At 54.7% G+C, this 14,263-nt stretch overlaps 6 protein-coding genes across 6 annotated transcripts; 2 read left to right on the top strand and 4 right to left on the bottom strand.

Moving 5' to 3' along the window:
- Window positions 1-1,372: 1,372 nt before the first annotated feature.
- Window positions 1,373-4,324, top strand: L226DRAFT_511051 (uncharacterized protein; the record flags this gene model as incomplete). Its single annotated transcript, XM_067678281.1, has 16 exons — window positions 1,373-1,512; window positions 1,592-1,655; window positions 1,716-1,769; window positions 1,822-1,857; window positions 1,933-1,986; window positions 2,045-2,194; window positions 2,257-2,332; window positions 2,385-2,441; window positions 2,536-2,835; window positions 2,912-2,998; window positions 3,058-3,099; window positions 3,175-3,230; window positions 3,292-3,419; window positions 3,493-3,881; window positions 3,953-3,986; window positions 4,057-4,324. The coding sequence occupies 16 exons, from the start codon at window positions 1,373-1,375 to the stop codon at window positions 4,235-4,237; spliced, it is 1,848 nt and encodes a 615-aa protein (XP_067533726.1). The 3' UTR covers window positions 4,238-4,324.
- On the bottom strand, window positions 4,276-6,106 carry L226DRAFT_614394 (uncharacterized protein). The gene is made up of 12 exons (XM_067686632.1): window positions 5,948-6,106; window positions 5,854-5,888; window positions 5,635-5,795; window positions 5,581-5,590; window positions 5,466-5,531; window positions 5,314-5,408; window positions 5,171-5,261; window positions 4,894-5,049; window positions 4,811-4,826; window positions 4,702-4,750; window positions 4,592-4,647; window positions 4,276-4,531 (listed from the first exon to the last, which is right to left on the bottom strand). Exons 1-12 carry the CDS (start codon window positions 6,004-6,006, stop codon window positions 4,360-4,362), a joined length of 966 nt encoding a protein of 321 aa, XP_067533725.1. The 5' UTR covers window positions 6,007-6,106; the 3' UTR covers window positions 4,276-4,359.
- Window positions 6,107-6,397: 291 nt separating this feature from the next.
- Window positions 6,398-8,051, bottom strand: L226DRAFT_113184 (2-nitropropane dioxygenase). The gene is made up of 6 exons (XM_067672152.1): window positions 7,887-8,051; window positions 7,781-7,839; window positions 7,682-7,724; window positions 7,279-7,623; window positions 6,677-7,164; window positions 6,398-6,606 (listed from the first exon to the last, which is right to left on the bottom strand). The coding sequence occupies exons 1-6, from the start codon at window positions 7,921-7,923 to the stop codon at window positions 6,535-6,537; spliced, it is 1,044 nt and encodes a 347-aa protein (XP_067533724.1). The 5' UTR covers window positions 7,924-8,051; the 3' UTR covers window positions 6,398-6,534.
- Window positions 8,052-8,568: 517 nt separating this feature from the next.
- On the bottom strand, window positions 8,569-9,039 carry L226DRAFT_536647 (uncharacterized protein). The gene is made up of 2 exons (XM_067681160.1): window positions 8,777-9,039; window positions 8,569-8,645 (listed from the first exon to the last, which is right to left on the bottom strand). Exons 1-2 carry the CDS (start codon window positions 9,015-9,017, stop codon window positions 8,605-8,607), a joined length of 282 nt encoding a protein of 93 aa, XP_067533723.1. The 5' UTR covers window positions 9,018-9,039; the 3' UTR covers window positions 8,569-8,604.
- A 2,072-nt stretch (window positions 9,040-11,111) lies between these two features.
- Window positions 11,112-12,969, top strand: L226DRAFT_584919 (uncharacterized protein; the record flags this gene model as incomplete). Its single annotated transcript, XM_067685570.1, has 10 exons — window positions 11,112-11,161; window positions 11,219-11,253; window positions 11,304-11,467; window positions 11,603-11,664; window positions 11,792-11,813; window positions 12,048-12,204; window positions 12,259-12,274; window positions 12,325-12,373; window positions 12,423-12,472; window positions 12,545-12,969. 10 exons carry the CDS (start codon window positions 11,112-11,114, stop codon window positions 12,786-12,788), a joined length of 849 nt encoding a protein of 282 aa, XP_067533722.1. The 3' UTR covers window positions 12,789-12,969.
- On the bottom strand, window positions 12,883-14,203 carry L226DRAFT_536642 (uncharacterized protein). The gene is made up of 2 exons (XM_067681159.1): window positions 13,261-14,203; window positions 12,883-13,196 (listed from the first exon to the last, which is right to left on the bottom strand). Exons 1-2 carry the CDS (start codon window positions 14,185-14,187, stop codon window positions 12,966-12,968), a joined length of 1,158 nt encoding a protein of 385 aa, XP_067533721.1. The 5' UTR covers window positions 14,188-14,203; the 3' UTR covers window positions 12,883-12,965.
- Between the last annotated feature and the right edge of the window lie 60 nt (window positions 14,204-14,263).

The following is a 14,263-nucleotide window of genomic DNA, read 5'->3' as shown; positions in this document are numbered from 1 at the left end:
CAACAGGCTGAGCGGCCAAGTTATGTGGTCAGTCAAGTAGGTTCCCGGTATTGAGCGCTGAGGTGGCGAATAGCCCCCTGTAGAGTCTATAGCGAGGTCCATACGGCACACTGCACCGCTCATCGGAAGGAAGTACGGATATGACAGACATCTCGCCGGTGAAGGCGGAGGTGTCAATGGAATAGCGCATGCGAAGCATGAGTTAGCCGCCTGCGAGGTGTCGAACCCTAAGAAAGGCCACAAACGACTGTTGGACATCGTGACAAGATTGTTCCGGTACCTATCGGTGCCGAGACTGATGATAGAAGACAGACACCTGGTGGTTCACCGGCGCGAGGGCTGTTTTGCGCCTCCTCAAGAACCTCTTTACATTGGTCCGAGTGGCACCCGACAACTTAGAACTCTCGGTAGCATACCACAGGGTACAGGGACCGATCGCCGTGAGGGAACACGCAGCCGTCCTGTGCAGCCTGAATAAGTAGATGAACCATTTACCAGTGATATTCCATCGCCTTCGCACTGTTGGCCGTGTGGACGGCAGAATAGGGCAGGATCCCGCGGCATGCGGCCCACTGCGGATGATCGCAGGATCTGAAGCTGAAGCTGAAGGCAAAGCCACTGGTTCATTATGATTGAGCGATAAGTAACGAGTTGAACCAGTTCGACTGATTGGTTCAAGTCCCGCCACCGTGGCCAAGCGCCAGACTGCTCTTGCGCTTGATCCACCACGAATACACGGCTCCCGCGACCGACACTGCCTATATATCTTCACTACTATTCGGCATGCGAAGGGACACCGGCATTGGAGGAGATTGACTACACCGTTTGGAAAGACGTCGTGTCATCTTGCACTTCACTGCGCCCGCGTGTGTCGGTAGAGTCCCAGCGGGATGTCAAGATGTGAAGCGAATGAGTAAGTATGGTGATTTCTCCGGATCGGTACTACTCTCATGTGCAGCATTGTTAACCATCGGTTCTTCATCCAGACGTATCTAGTAATCACTCGCACGTAATGCGAGTGTCGCCAAGCTATGTTACTGTAAGAAGCTACTTCCAGCGGCGTAACACGGATATCAGTGGGAACAACTTGTCCCTTTCGGCCTCGCTTCCCTTGCGCCCATCCGACCCCTCAGCCCCGATTCCCTATTTTGCGACTCAACGCCGACCCTTTCCCCGTCCTTTCGGGCTTTGGCTCTGGATACTCTTCTTGCTCTCAACTCCGAAGTATTATTCACCGGCATATTTTGATGACGTCGTGACTGTTAGTACTACACCTCTGGCCCGTTCCTCTAGGAGTGTGCAAACAAGCGGCGGCCTATAAGAGAACACTGGCAAAGGTATGTGGAGGCATCCCCCCTAAGAAATACACCAGATGGCGCAGCGTACCGCAAACCTCACCTCTACCAAGGAAAGCTTCACGGATGTCCTCATCATCGGAGCTGGTCCCGCAGGAGTCATGTGCGCGAATGCGCTCAATCTTGCTGGCATTAAGGTCCGCATTGTGGACAAGAGGTAAGCAGCCTCACTTTCTACCAACATGCCTCGCGTGCACGCCTACTCAACGGCATCGTCTTATCCTTCGCACCTCCAGACCCATCGGGCTCGCAGCCGGACAAGCTGACGGATGCCAGCCGCGCACTATCGAGATCTTGCAGGTAGGAACATATTCCTTATCATCTAACCATCGACGATAGCAAACTCGCTTTTCTTCTCAGAGCTACGGATTGGCGGAGAACCTCTTGAAGAGATGTCAGCCCGTCTGGAAATCGGTACGCCGCCATTACATTATGGATACTCAGACCATTCTCACAATTCACGCAGGTATTCTGGAACCCGACCCCGGATGGCAAGCTCCAGGTGGGTCGACATTACATTTCGGACTCGAGAACCTCATCTGGCCGCCGCTGATCGCCTCCTATTTGTTGTCCGCAGAGAACGGCACAGTCTCCCACCATCGGCGCCAAGAGCGCTCGGTATCCGTTCGGGGTACGCATGGCCATTTAGGGCACGTAGGGACATTATGCACTGACATACCGGGTCGAAGGCTGCGCTTCATCAGGGCGGTATCGAAGACGTCCTGCTTGAGTCTATGTCAGAACACGGACTTGAGGTCGAACGCTCGACTGTTCCCACTTCCATCGAGCTGTCCCAATCCGCTGAAGACATCAAGAACCCCGACGCGTACACGGCTAAGGTATGCTAGCCTCATGAATCATCCGCGACATGATATTCCCAAACTGAATACCTTCCGATCAGGTTGTCCTTGAGCACTTTGACCGCAAGGACGACAAGAGCGAGATCGTTCACGCAAAGTTCATCCTGGGCTCCGATGGTGAGGACGCCCGCTAATCAGCATGCGACAACGACTCTGACATCAGATGTAGGTGCGCACTCCTGGGTCCGCAAGACCCTCGGCATCGAGGTCGAGGGCGATGTCACCGGTAAGCTCCATTCCGCTCTCTCCTCTGCTCTCTCCTCCCCACCCCATTCAGTCCCTGATTCACCTGCACCCGCACCGGCCTCACTCCCTCATAGACTCAATCTGGGGCGTCGTCGACCTAGTCCTCGGGCCCGCGACCGACTTCCCAGACTTCCGCTCCCAGGCCTTCATCCACACCAACGCGGGCACGCTGCTCACGATCCCCCGCGAGAACGACCACGTCCGGCTCTACGTGCAGCAGTCCGAGAACAAGGACCTCGTCGACCCGAAGACGGGCCGCGTGGACAAGGACCGCACGAGCCCCGCAAAGCTGATCGAGGAGGCGAAGAGGATCTTGAAGCCGTACAGGCTTGATACGGGGGATGGGAAGGTTACTTGGTGGACTGTTTACGTCGGTGAGTCCGATTGGCTTGGATGGAGTCTATGTCGACTCGGAAGCTTTGTGCGACTGATAGTGGGATTGCGTTCTAGTTGGACAGCGAGTTGCGACGCGATACTCGATCAACGACCGTGCTTTCATAGCCGGCGACGCTTGCCACACTCACTCTCCGAAAGCAGGTGCGTGGGGAATATCTACTAGCCACATATGGTCTGCTGACATATGAGCGGCGAACCAGGCCAGGGCCTTAACGCGAGTATGGGCGACACGCACAATCTCGGTACGGGATAGACCATAGGCCTTCAGGCTGTCTGTTGATTCGTGTTGAATATGAACTGACGACGTTGACGGACAGCCTGGAAACTCGCGTACGTCCTCAGAGAATGGGCCAAGATGTCCCTCTTGAAGACGGTGCGCACCGTATTTCCTGTCGGGAAGGCGCCGCCATATCCTGACATATATTGCTACCTAGTATGAGACCGAGCGGCGCAAGTTCGCGCAGGATCTCATCGAGTTCGACAAGAAGTGGTCCAAGCTCTTCGACGGGAAGCCATGGTCCGAGGACAACAAGTCAGGCGTGACGCACGAGGAGTTCCATGGGTGCGTACGACCCCTCCGAGTCTCTTGGCCATCACAAACCCCGGGAGAGCGCACCCTGATGTCATCTCTGCAGGATGTTCACCACGTTCGGCGGCTTCACCAGCGGGATCGCGATCCACTACGGCCCCTCGGCCATCGTGAACACCAGGTACCAACACCTCGCATCGAACCTGACCATCGGCGAGCGCGTCCTCCCCCAAGTCTTCATCCACGCAGCGTCCACGATCCCAGTGGAGATCCAGGACCTCCTCCCCGCGGACACCCGGTTCAAGATCCTCGTCTTTGCTGGGGACCTCGCCGTCGAGGCTGACAAGGCGAGGCTGTATGCGCTCGCGGAGGAGCTGGACAGTCCAGGGAATTTCGTGCGCCGATTTGGGCGGGGGGAGACGGGTACGGGCAAGTGGAAGGTGTTTGATGTGTTGTGCTTCAGCTCGGCGAAGCAGGACAAGGTTGACTATCTTTGTGAGTTTGCTACAGCCCATAGTGCCCCGTTCTTTATTGTACTCGATCGCTGACCGAGTTGTGTATGGCAGACTTCCCGCCGTTCTTCCGCCCTCACTACTCCAAGTACGTGTACCCTCCTCCTGACCAATAATGCGGCCATAAGACGAACGCTGACTGCCTCTCCACTGCGCAGGGTGCTGCTCGACGACTCCGACTTGCACGGCCGGTCTGGAGGAGGCGGCTACGCCAAGTACGGCATTGACGAGCACGCCGGTGCGATCGTCGTCGTGCGCCCGGACGGGTATGTGGGCATGGTGGCCCCGCTTGATGGCGTCAAGGCGCTCAATAGCTACTTTGAGGCTTTCCTTATTTAGAGGTACCAAGGAGGGTTATGTAGGGCACCTTGGGAGTTAGTAGTAGGGAAATGGTCATCTGCGGCATACCGCCTCAGCTATGTGTTCTAGTTCTACATCAACTACTTCCCCGGGGCTCGATCTCAAGAAGACCCGGACGAGTCATGCGAACCAATTCCTCGCTGGAAGACGAGGGTCCCAGTACCCACGCGCGACGTCTCTCCGTGTGTCTCGCTCTCGAACCCCTGGTCAAATGCCTTCCTGTGCGCTTCCTGAAGGTCGAGGAGGAAGCGCGATACAAGTAGCGCTGTGAAGCTGCGTGTGTTACGCAGATGGTCAGTTGAGAACAAATAGACGTGAAAGAAGAATGCTCACGATTCCGTGAAGACGACCACGTAGCCATAGCTGAGACTTTGAAGCGCGACGTGGATCTGGAGGTTCCGGTAAGTCCGAGTTACGGTGGTATGTTAGTGCGGGCGACGTACAGAGAGCATCGAGAGGATCAGATGCAGGAAGTGCAGGATAAGGAGGACGCTGGAGGGTTCCGACCACAATTTGGCTACGCGTCAAACAGTAGAAGGGATTGTGACGTACAAAAAGTACAAAGTTCCTAGAAACGCGTGGGGTGTCAGAACTCGAGGAATCCTAATGCATCAACCAAGGAAGTAGTACGGTACCGTTCTGCAAGAGCACGTCTGCAAGGGTAAACGCTGACGTGTACCCGGGGCTCCTGCTCATGCTGTCGACGATGCGCGTCCGGGAGATAGTCGACCATGTGATTAGGATGAGGAGGAGGTCGGCGACGAGGAAGCACGTCCGACATGCGATGACGACTGCGTTTATCGTATCGTTAAGATATCGTTAGCACCGCCATCCGACTCTGTCTTGCAACAAAAACCTACATCTGGTAATCGATCAGTACGAAGGGGGATGGCAATAGCAAGCGTCGAGCGTACTTTCGGGATAACGACAGACTCAACGGGTCGATGACGGTGCAGCCGAAGATAGGGTCGTAGTATCCGGTGAAACCGAAAGGATACAAGGACTGTTACAAAGTCAATAAAACATGAATCACTCATAGATAGAGCGCAACCCACGATGTTCACGGCGGGCGTTGCCATCGATAGGACAAAGACGAATGCCGACAATGACTTGTATCTGCTCAGAGCGAACGCTCGCAGGCCAGCGAACGCTTGGAGGAGGCTGTTTCAGAGCAGAGATCCGATTCTGGAGAGCGTATGTCACGTACTGGCCCAAGGGACATATTGAAGCAGAGTGAAGCCTAGAGCGATCTTCACGGCAATCGCGCACCTGTCTTGAGACAGCGTTAGGATACTATACTCACTAGGATCGGTCGATTTTACCTCTGAAAGACTGGTACTCAGTAGAAGCCATATACCGCAAGAGGACGGACGCACCTGATCGGACATGGGTACGAACCCCGCAAGGTTCGCAAGTCGCAGTATCATGACGAGGTACCTGTTTACCATGAATAGCGCAGTGGCCCCGGTCGACTTCCAGTTCCAGAACAGCTCGATCTCCTTATCCAGGGTGAGCAGATAGTCGTATAGCAGGAGGGCTAGTCGAAACCAAGTCAGCCTGAGAACGCATTGTAGATGGACCTAAAACCGGCGTACCTGCAGAGGCGACGCGTCCGTAGGAGTTAGCAGCCCTGTGAGTGACAATTGCTCAGTGGCAGGATAACAGAAACGTTCGGATAAAACCACGTACAGGCTGCCGTACTCCGCGGCGACCTCAGAGGTCAGTAGAGCGGCGAGGTGAGGTGTCATAACGAGTATGGGGGGCTAAACGCGAATACCGGCGACCTCATAAGCAGTCAGCTCTGAACGAGCTTCCAAGAAGCAATAAGCGAGAGCTGTTCACTTCCGTTCTCGCAACTGGGTAGAGCTGTCATCGAGCAGCGTTATACAACGGAAAGAAGGCAAGCCACAAGGTCGAGGTGTAGAGGGTTCATGGCGCCGGCTTCTGATTGGCTCGGCGGGCACTCTTGCCGGTAAGGTCTAGCCTGGTGTTATCCTCTTCAAGAGGATAACACAACACTACAAGAGGATAACACCAGGCTTAGTCTTGCGATACACAGTGAGCATAGCCGACCATTCCTCGACAGCCCGACCGCACTTACCTGACCGAGGAGACCGACGTTTAACGTTCAACATCAAATGGTGGCGCGCAACTCGAGCTTGAATCTATCCATCGCCTGCATGAATGACAATGAACGAGGAAATAATCATCTTTGTTTATACTTCGTCCCACACTCGAGATAGCTATGTCGGTCTCCGTGAACCCCGAGTTCACGTTCAAACCTGCAGAAGACCCTGCGACCGGCGTAGCTGGCGTACAATGTCCGCGTGCAGCTCTTCCATGACTTCCTGCTCAACGGATGATCCTCAGATCAACGAAAATACAAAGAACAGGGGTGCCATCTGTCAGACCACGTACCTTCACCGGCTTTATCTCATGCATCAGTGTAACGCCCTGCCCACTGAAGATCACCGCATACTCAGTACTACCCTCCTCAGCCGCCTTCGCAAACCGCTCCCGCAGCGTCTCATGCGAAACGCCCCCTTCGAGGTCCTCGTAAATCTTGTTCCTGATCCCGCGCCCGTTCAGACCCTCGGGCCACCCATACAGACCGAGCGCGTAGTCCATCGCGAGCGTCCGCACAGTGGATCCGGAGTTCGCAGCAAGGAGCACAGGCTTGTGCTCCGCAGGCGGCCATGGACACTCGGGCGTGAGCGTGAAGCGCGTGCCTAGCACAACTCCCGCGGCCCCGAGGGTGAGGTAGGCGGCGGCTTGGGTCCCGTTGGCGAGGCCTCCTGCGGCGAGGATAGGGGGGGCGTTGTTGGGAGGGAGGGCTGCGAGGAGCTCGGAGACGAATGTGAAGGTGCTGGGTGCGTGTGCGCCACCGTGTCCTCCGGCCTCGGTTCCTGGAAGACAATGACGCGTGTTATAGTTGTATGTCGAAGATAGACAACACGCGGAGATCGTACGGGTGCGCGCGCATCCGAGACAATCCGCAGTAGGAATGGAGAGTGACGAACCTTGGGCAACAATCACGTCGGCCTTCCACTCGTTCGCCGCAAGAAGCGCCTCGTCGACCGAAGTGGCTTGGACAAATATGAGCGGCTTATGCTGAGATCGTGCAGTTCCGGGCGAAGTGCGGGCGTACTGGATCCAGCGATGGATGTCGGTACCGAAGGCCAACCAGAAAGCCTTGACATTGTTATCCAGAATCGCATCGATCTTCGCCTTCGCAGCCTCCTCGTCAGCGTCAAGCATCCACGCGATCAGACCGACGCCGACGGGGAGCGGCTTGTCTCCGAGATCTGGGTAAGTCTTCCGGAGCGAGGCGAGGTCTTCGCGTAGCTTCTCTGGGGGAGTGAACGCTGGAGATGTACCACGAAGTCTCAGAATCAACGGCTGGAGATGCGGGAAAAGGCGTACCTGCTCCTAGAAAGCCAAACCCTCCACCACGGGTCGCCTCGGCCTAGAGCATCAAGTTCAGAGACAGAATGTGGGTTCAACACTGATGTATAGACTCACAGCGTGATGGGTGGTGGTCGCAAGGGCCATGGGTGGGCTTACCACCGGAACGGTAATGCCTGGATCACCGATCAGTAATGTTGAGTATGCTGTAAGGCGGACATACCCAGAAGACGCGTAAAACTAGTGTTGACGGGCTCCATGTTGCGGTAACAGCACTAGACGCGATCGCAGTCCTGAATGTAAGCTCCTCTTTATGCCACTCTCTCAGGTCCGGCGCGATGGATAATACCCAAGAACACCGAGAGTGGCCGTAGTTCCTGGTTACAGTTCCTCCATTCATGAGCAGGTGATCGATACTGAGTTAGACTTTGGATGATCGATACGGTCTTGGAGAGCTCGGCGGTAAGCCGACACGTAGTCACCACACAGCCGAGCCGTTCCCGAAGAGTCGTAGCGTCATCCACTAATATCAATGCGGACCGGAGCGCGCAAATGAGGCCGAGGGTGCAAATGTGGGGCAAGTCGCAGATGTCTGAATTATGCGCAGTACCGTCAATCGTGATTCGGAGGCCCACCTATGATTGTTATAAGGCACGACACGTCAGAATAAGACAGATCTCGGCGTGTAGTATCGCGTACCTGCAACAACTCAAGCTCGAATAAGCCATATAGTCGTATATGTAGTCTTCCGGTGAGCAGCTGGTAGTGTCATCGTGGTGGTTGTGAGTCAACTCAGACGCCAGTATTCCATGGGCGCTCCGTCCCGGTTTGTCCTCTTTCGCTCACCAACCTCGGCCATGCCTCGGTCTCAGGTATCCGTGCAGGTATCTGGCATTGATGTCGCCAGAGACGTAGCATGCTAAAGCGATCCCGACCCTCGGTCAAGCCGGAGTCGACACGGCAACCATGGAAGCTTCACAAGGCCAGTCTCGTCGGATGTCACTGCGATACATGCGAGTAAGTGGAACGGTACGCTATCAAATCCCCTCGATCTCTTAAGATGCTCGCCATCCACTTCTAGCACATCTCAAGGCCTGCCTTTTGTTTGAGCAGGGACGATGCTGGAGCTGCCCAGTCCATCCCGACCGAAAGTTGTGACCATCTGCGAGGCCGGGTATATCGGATATCTTGGGGCGGAGGATCTGAACATAACCTCCTGCAGCGTAGGCATTTCGCGAATGAGCTCCATAGAGAATGCGGCGATGTGTAACCCTTCGGGCATGGTCTGCATGACGATGAGACGGAGAGTCCGTAGAGAGATGCCTTGTATAGCAGAGGCGAGGGTCTCCTGCATTCAATGGTCAGTGTAACCCAGCGCATTGACGTATTCGTGTTGCAACCACGTACCGTTACCCGAGGAAAAGCAATATCCTTGGCTCGGCCTGCTTCAAAGAGTAGCGCGACTGATTTCAAGCGACATGGGGGGGAGCATTCAGAGTACCTACTTGTTCTCGCATACAGGCTCAAGGAGTAGGTAGCAGACGAGACAATTCCACATACGGATATCCCACATGACCGATCCATAAGAGGAGTGGCGGATGTCGACACTTGCCAGTGCTTGGCCGTAGGAAGCGACACGTAGGATGCGTCGTCTGATGTTGCTCACGCCGACATGATCATATATGGCATATAATATACCCATCGATGCTAAAACAATGTAGCCCTGAGGGTCATAGTCAGTACGTGAATATCCATGGAAGACACGACCATACTCACGTTCATGCTGACCCTCCACGTCCAGCCCAACCAGCTCCGGTCCTCCCCATGAGCTCTACGCGCACTACGTACCTGACGTCGCTTCATACTCATCTTCACCTCCCCCTTAGACCTCAGCCTCCATATCCACGTAATTCATTCTTCCGGCCGCAAAGGCCCCCGCATCTTGCAGTGAGGGCAATGGCGTGCGTGGTTCGCGTGCGAGGACGACGACGATCTTAGAGCGATAGATTTGCAAGTTGCACGCCATCTTAGCGTATACGAGAGGGAGGTAAGAGCAAGCACAGTAGGGTCCAGCCAGCAGAGCAGTGGGTCCAGGGGGGGTGAAGGTAGTCGCAGTGAGATTGCCGCCGTTTGTCGAATTGATGTTTACTGATAGTTACTAACCCACAAAGTAAAGTGAAAAGTAAGTGCAAGTGAAGTACAGTAACTAACTCGTACTTACCCGGGTCCCGGACAGCTTGGTCTGTCGCGTACCACCACAACGCCTACACGTCGGAAATGATCAATGACCCGTTTTCTTCACTGTCGCTGTCTCTGCGTACCCACCCTTCTAGCCCGTCTACTCTCTCGATGGCCCGGCAAGATTTAGTCGGACTCCAGGACGATCCGCAACACCATCCATGATCGTAGCCCTGTCATATCCGAGTCAGCCGCAGGTGTAGAAGACCTCGTGAAGTAGCTACAGACGGATAATTACAGCGCGGTACGCTGGATCTTCGTTATGCGTGACACTAGCATGCTGAATCCAGTTTGTTCGCAGCGCTAATACGATGCGAGATAATTAAGTCGGCGCAACCTTTTGAACAGCGTCAGATTTCGACATCCTGTCCTTGGCTGTGACCGGTTACTGACCTTCGAAGATTGCGCAGCACACCGAATACGCATGCAATAGGGCCGAAGACCTTGTGTCGGATGCCGGTCTCGATACTTGGTACGTTCTCCCAGTCTGATCCACCATAGTCACGGTCGCTGACACCGATATCAGGAACTTTGCCTACTTACTTGAACCCGGTCGAAGAACTGTCAGTGGCGTTTTTGTTTGATGCTTCCTGGTCAGGCTGTCTTGCATGGCCTGCCTTCTAAGCCTCCTCGTGCCCTTCTTCTGGCAGCGTTGGTCCGCTCATCCTCACGAAGTGGCTCATCATCGCTTCTATGCTGCGCATGTTGCGTATCTAGAAGCCTGCACCCGCTAGTGCCCAAGATGCGGAGGTTGAGTGGTGTTCCAGACTCATGAGGTTCGTACCAGTGCTACGTCCATCCCGGACAGAAGGTCCAACTGACTCATATGCTGGCGCCGCGTAGCCATAGATTTAGAAGTAACGATATGTGCGACCTTTGGCTCGAACTTCATGCGGTGTCGGCCTGGTTTTTTTGTAGACGCTACATGGACAGGACCGGAGATCATCGCACGCATGTGGTTCATGTGGCGTGCCGGTGTGTATGGACAGCTTCACCAGCGTCCCACCGTGCTTCTTCTTCCCATAACATCATCCACTCCGACCGGATCGCTCGTGCTACAAGGATGAGTCCTACCCTTGATTGTACTGTCCCGTGGCTACGGTGGTAGTGTGCCACTTGGCGATGATGCGATGCCTTGCCTGCCATTCTTCCGGGCCTCATAACGAAGGCGTCCGACCACCATTCCTCATGAGCTGCACAGAAGACCATCATGTCCTCCACCGCAGATGACTCCGCCTTCGCCGCCGAATATGCTAGTTTGTGCGTACAACCTCCTCCGCATGACCTTGATATATCTACTGAAAGCTCTCTGTTCAGGCTTCTCAGCGATTACAGCGTAATCGCAGCGACCGGTAAGTCATACGTGAAGTGAGACAATGCCTGTTGGCTGATCCTCTGGCAGTGGTATTCTTATATGAATGCTTGATCACCTTCGGAGACGAGGTCAACCTCTTTTGGTCGCGGCCGTTTACCGGAGCCACTGTTCTTTTTGTCTCGAACAGGGCCATCATCGTGTGGACCCATATCTTCGCCATGTTCGCTAGCTACATCCCTCTTTCTCTCCAGGTAAGGCGCGTATTGGAAAATGTACTGTCATACTCGTATTGATCTGTCGTTGGTCTCCCCGCATGACGCAGAGGTGAGACCGCATGCCTGGACCAGGAAAGTCTACTACACTCCACTCACTTCACAATTCGTCAGCTGTGCGAATACAGCAAGAGCAAGTCGGGTGTTTGGGATCCTCCAATATGTACCATGGGCAGGTAAGCCTCAATCATCGGTGTGTGCTCGAAACAGTTCAAAACATCATCCTGTAGCATTCTCAACGCTACGAGCATTTGCCCTGACGCGCCTGTGGTCGCTCTCCCTCTTGGTCCTCCTCCTCTCAAGTGTGACCATCGGGATTAACTTCGTGAGTCACCACTCTCCGAACCGTACCGTATATTAATGATAGCTCCTATTCCCAAGAGCAACTTCGGTTTCGCACCGGGCGGAGTGATCGTTCCACCTCTGGGATGCGTATACTCGGATTCCCTTCCTCCCGAACTCGCACGACGGTAGGTCGTCCCAATCTCAGACACTACATACTATCCGGAGCTTACTATCTTCTGGTAGACGTGAGTATCCTATGCTCTAGTACCTGCAGTCCGTTGACAGCGGTCTTTGCGAAGTGACCATCGCCTCTCGGACATGCCTCATTTCGACTGACGCGCTCCTCGTGCTCGTGACTTGGTGGAAGCTGTCGAGGGGAAGCCTGGTGCATCGCCGCAAAGGATCTTTCGTGTATGTTCTCCTGCGCGATGGTCAGTATTGCTATCCTTAGTATTGTTGCCGTGACGTTGATCAGATATGGGCAGGGACCATCTACTTCATGTAAGTTCTCATATTCGTGGTTTAGGAATCTCATCTCAACCATGCTGCAGAGCCTTGCTCGCCTTGAACGCGCTCCATCTCACACTGACTCTTCTGTCTGTGAGTTTCCGGGTCATGCGTGTCGTCCTCCCCTGAAACCGTTCCTTAGCACGTGCAGGCCCTTCAGAGCGTCAGCGTGGTCACTCTCTTCACGGAACCGTACGTCTGAATGTCCTTACATGTGTCCCATGTTATGGTCATGCTTCACGCTCACTCGTTCTCCCGTCCTAGGCTTACTGGAATCCTGGTGGGGCGCTTCCTCTTGAACCTCCAGTCAGCGAACCGCAAAGCCCTGGATATCGATTCGAGCATCAAGTCCGGAAGTGGTAGTGGGTCCGAGTCACTTGTCTTCGAGAGGGTGATCGGCTCGCTGGGCTGTCGGACTTTCTCGGATGAAGAGGAGGGCGGGGATGAGGACACTTGCGGAGGAGAGGTTTCGGACACAGGCGCTAGTACTCCTCCAGGCGATGCATGAATGCGTCACGGCCCTGATACGTCGAGGAGAAGAAAGGATAGCATATAGCATAGATGTTAAGATTCTCGATACTCCATGTGGAACATTTTCCTGCGTCAGCTCCGATTCCTTTCATTTCCCAGGAAGTCCACTGCCGACATCAGTATGGTCACCATTCTGTCCGACATGAAGTAGCAATCAGACCGTCGCAACACTACGGCTGCGCAGTCCATCCCGACCGAAGGTCGTGACGTCCTGGAGGTGTCGCGATTGTCCTGGCGTGGAGAACGTGACCTCCTGTAACGTAGGCATCTCGTTGATGACTTTCATAGCGAGCGCGGCCATGTCCAGTCCTTCTGGCACGGTCTCTTCCAAAGCGAGACGGAGATCCCGCAGCGGGATGCCTTGTATAGCGGACGTAAGGGTCTCCTGAAATCAATGGTCAATATATTGAACGCGGGGGGACGATCTTGCGTGAAATGCAGCCACGCACCATTTCGCAAGAGAAAGAGGTGTCCGCTTCCCAGTATTCCAAGGTGTATCGGACGATGAGCGTGTCCAGTCGTGACCGCGCGACGGAATCTGCTTCGCGTAGGCCTGTGCATAACAATTCCAGGCCGTCAGAGAAGATCGCGTAGTCGAGATATGTCGGGCATGTGTATGAAAGAACCTCAGAGAGGAATGGGAAGAACGCGGTGCCGCTCGAGCTGTCCTTGAGAATAAGTCGATCAATTTTGCAAGCGAGTCCGAAGATGTAGAGGTCGTAGAAGTACCCAGAGAACTCCTCCATGCGATGCCACATGCGTCCCCCGTTAGAGGGAGGGAGAAGTTGCTGAGAAACGTTTTGGACGTGACTGGTATGGCCTCTTTCGACGAAGTCGGCGTAGAACCCTTCCCACTCTTCATGAGAAGTCTCCACGAGCATGTGGGTGAGGTTGGGGAAGGCGTGGATGAAGGGAGCAAGAACGAAGGTAGTTTCAGTGTAATTGATGACCAGGCGGCGCATTCTCGGATACGTCGTGTGGGGTGGGATGTACGTGCCGGTCATCCACCACCATGTGCACGTGAGCTCCTCGAGGGTCTCCGCGAAGTTTTCGAGTATTATCGTGGGGTGAAACGCGGGCCACGTTGCCTCCTTTATGGTGTCCCAGAAGCTGTCCGATATGCACGAACGCCAGTCTACCGACAGGGTCCGGAGAGGGGCACGCAGAATCTTTAACAGCTTAACCATCGCTCTGTCCCCCGCCCAAAATGACAACGTGAGATGGTTCAAGGATTGGAGCATCGCGACAGCGACGATGAGGTCCGGATGCTGGTCGCAAATCCACGCTACGTTGGATAACTCCAATGATTTGAGGCCGATCAAGAAGGGGCACACCAAACCAAAGAGCTCCGCGACCTCCAAGGAAACGTTGTACATATCCAAGACGAGCGCGTGCACATGTTGAGGCCGTGCTGGTATTGTAGGCTCTTTCAGCCTCAGGAAGAACAGGAAG

This window comes from Lentinus tigrinus, assembly GCF_003813185.1.
Source record: "Lentinus tigrinus ALCF2SS1-7 unplaced genomic scaffold L226scaffold_19, whole genome shotgun sequence".
NCBI classification, from domain to species: Eukaryota; Fungi; Basidiomycota; class Agaricomycetes; order Polyporales; family Polyporaceae; genus Lentinus; species Lentinus tigrinus.
The sequence above is the reverse complement of the archived record's forward strand: the minus strand, read 5'-3'. Positions and strand labels throughout refer to the sequence as shown.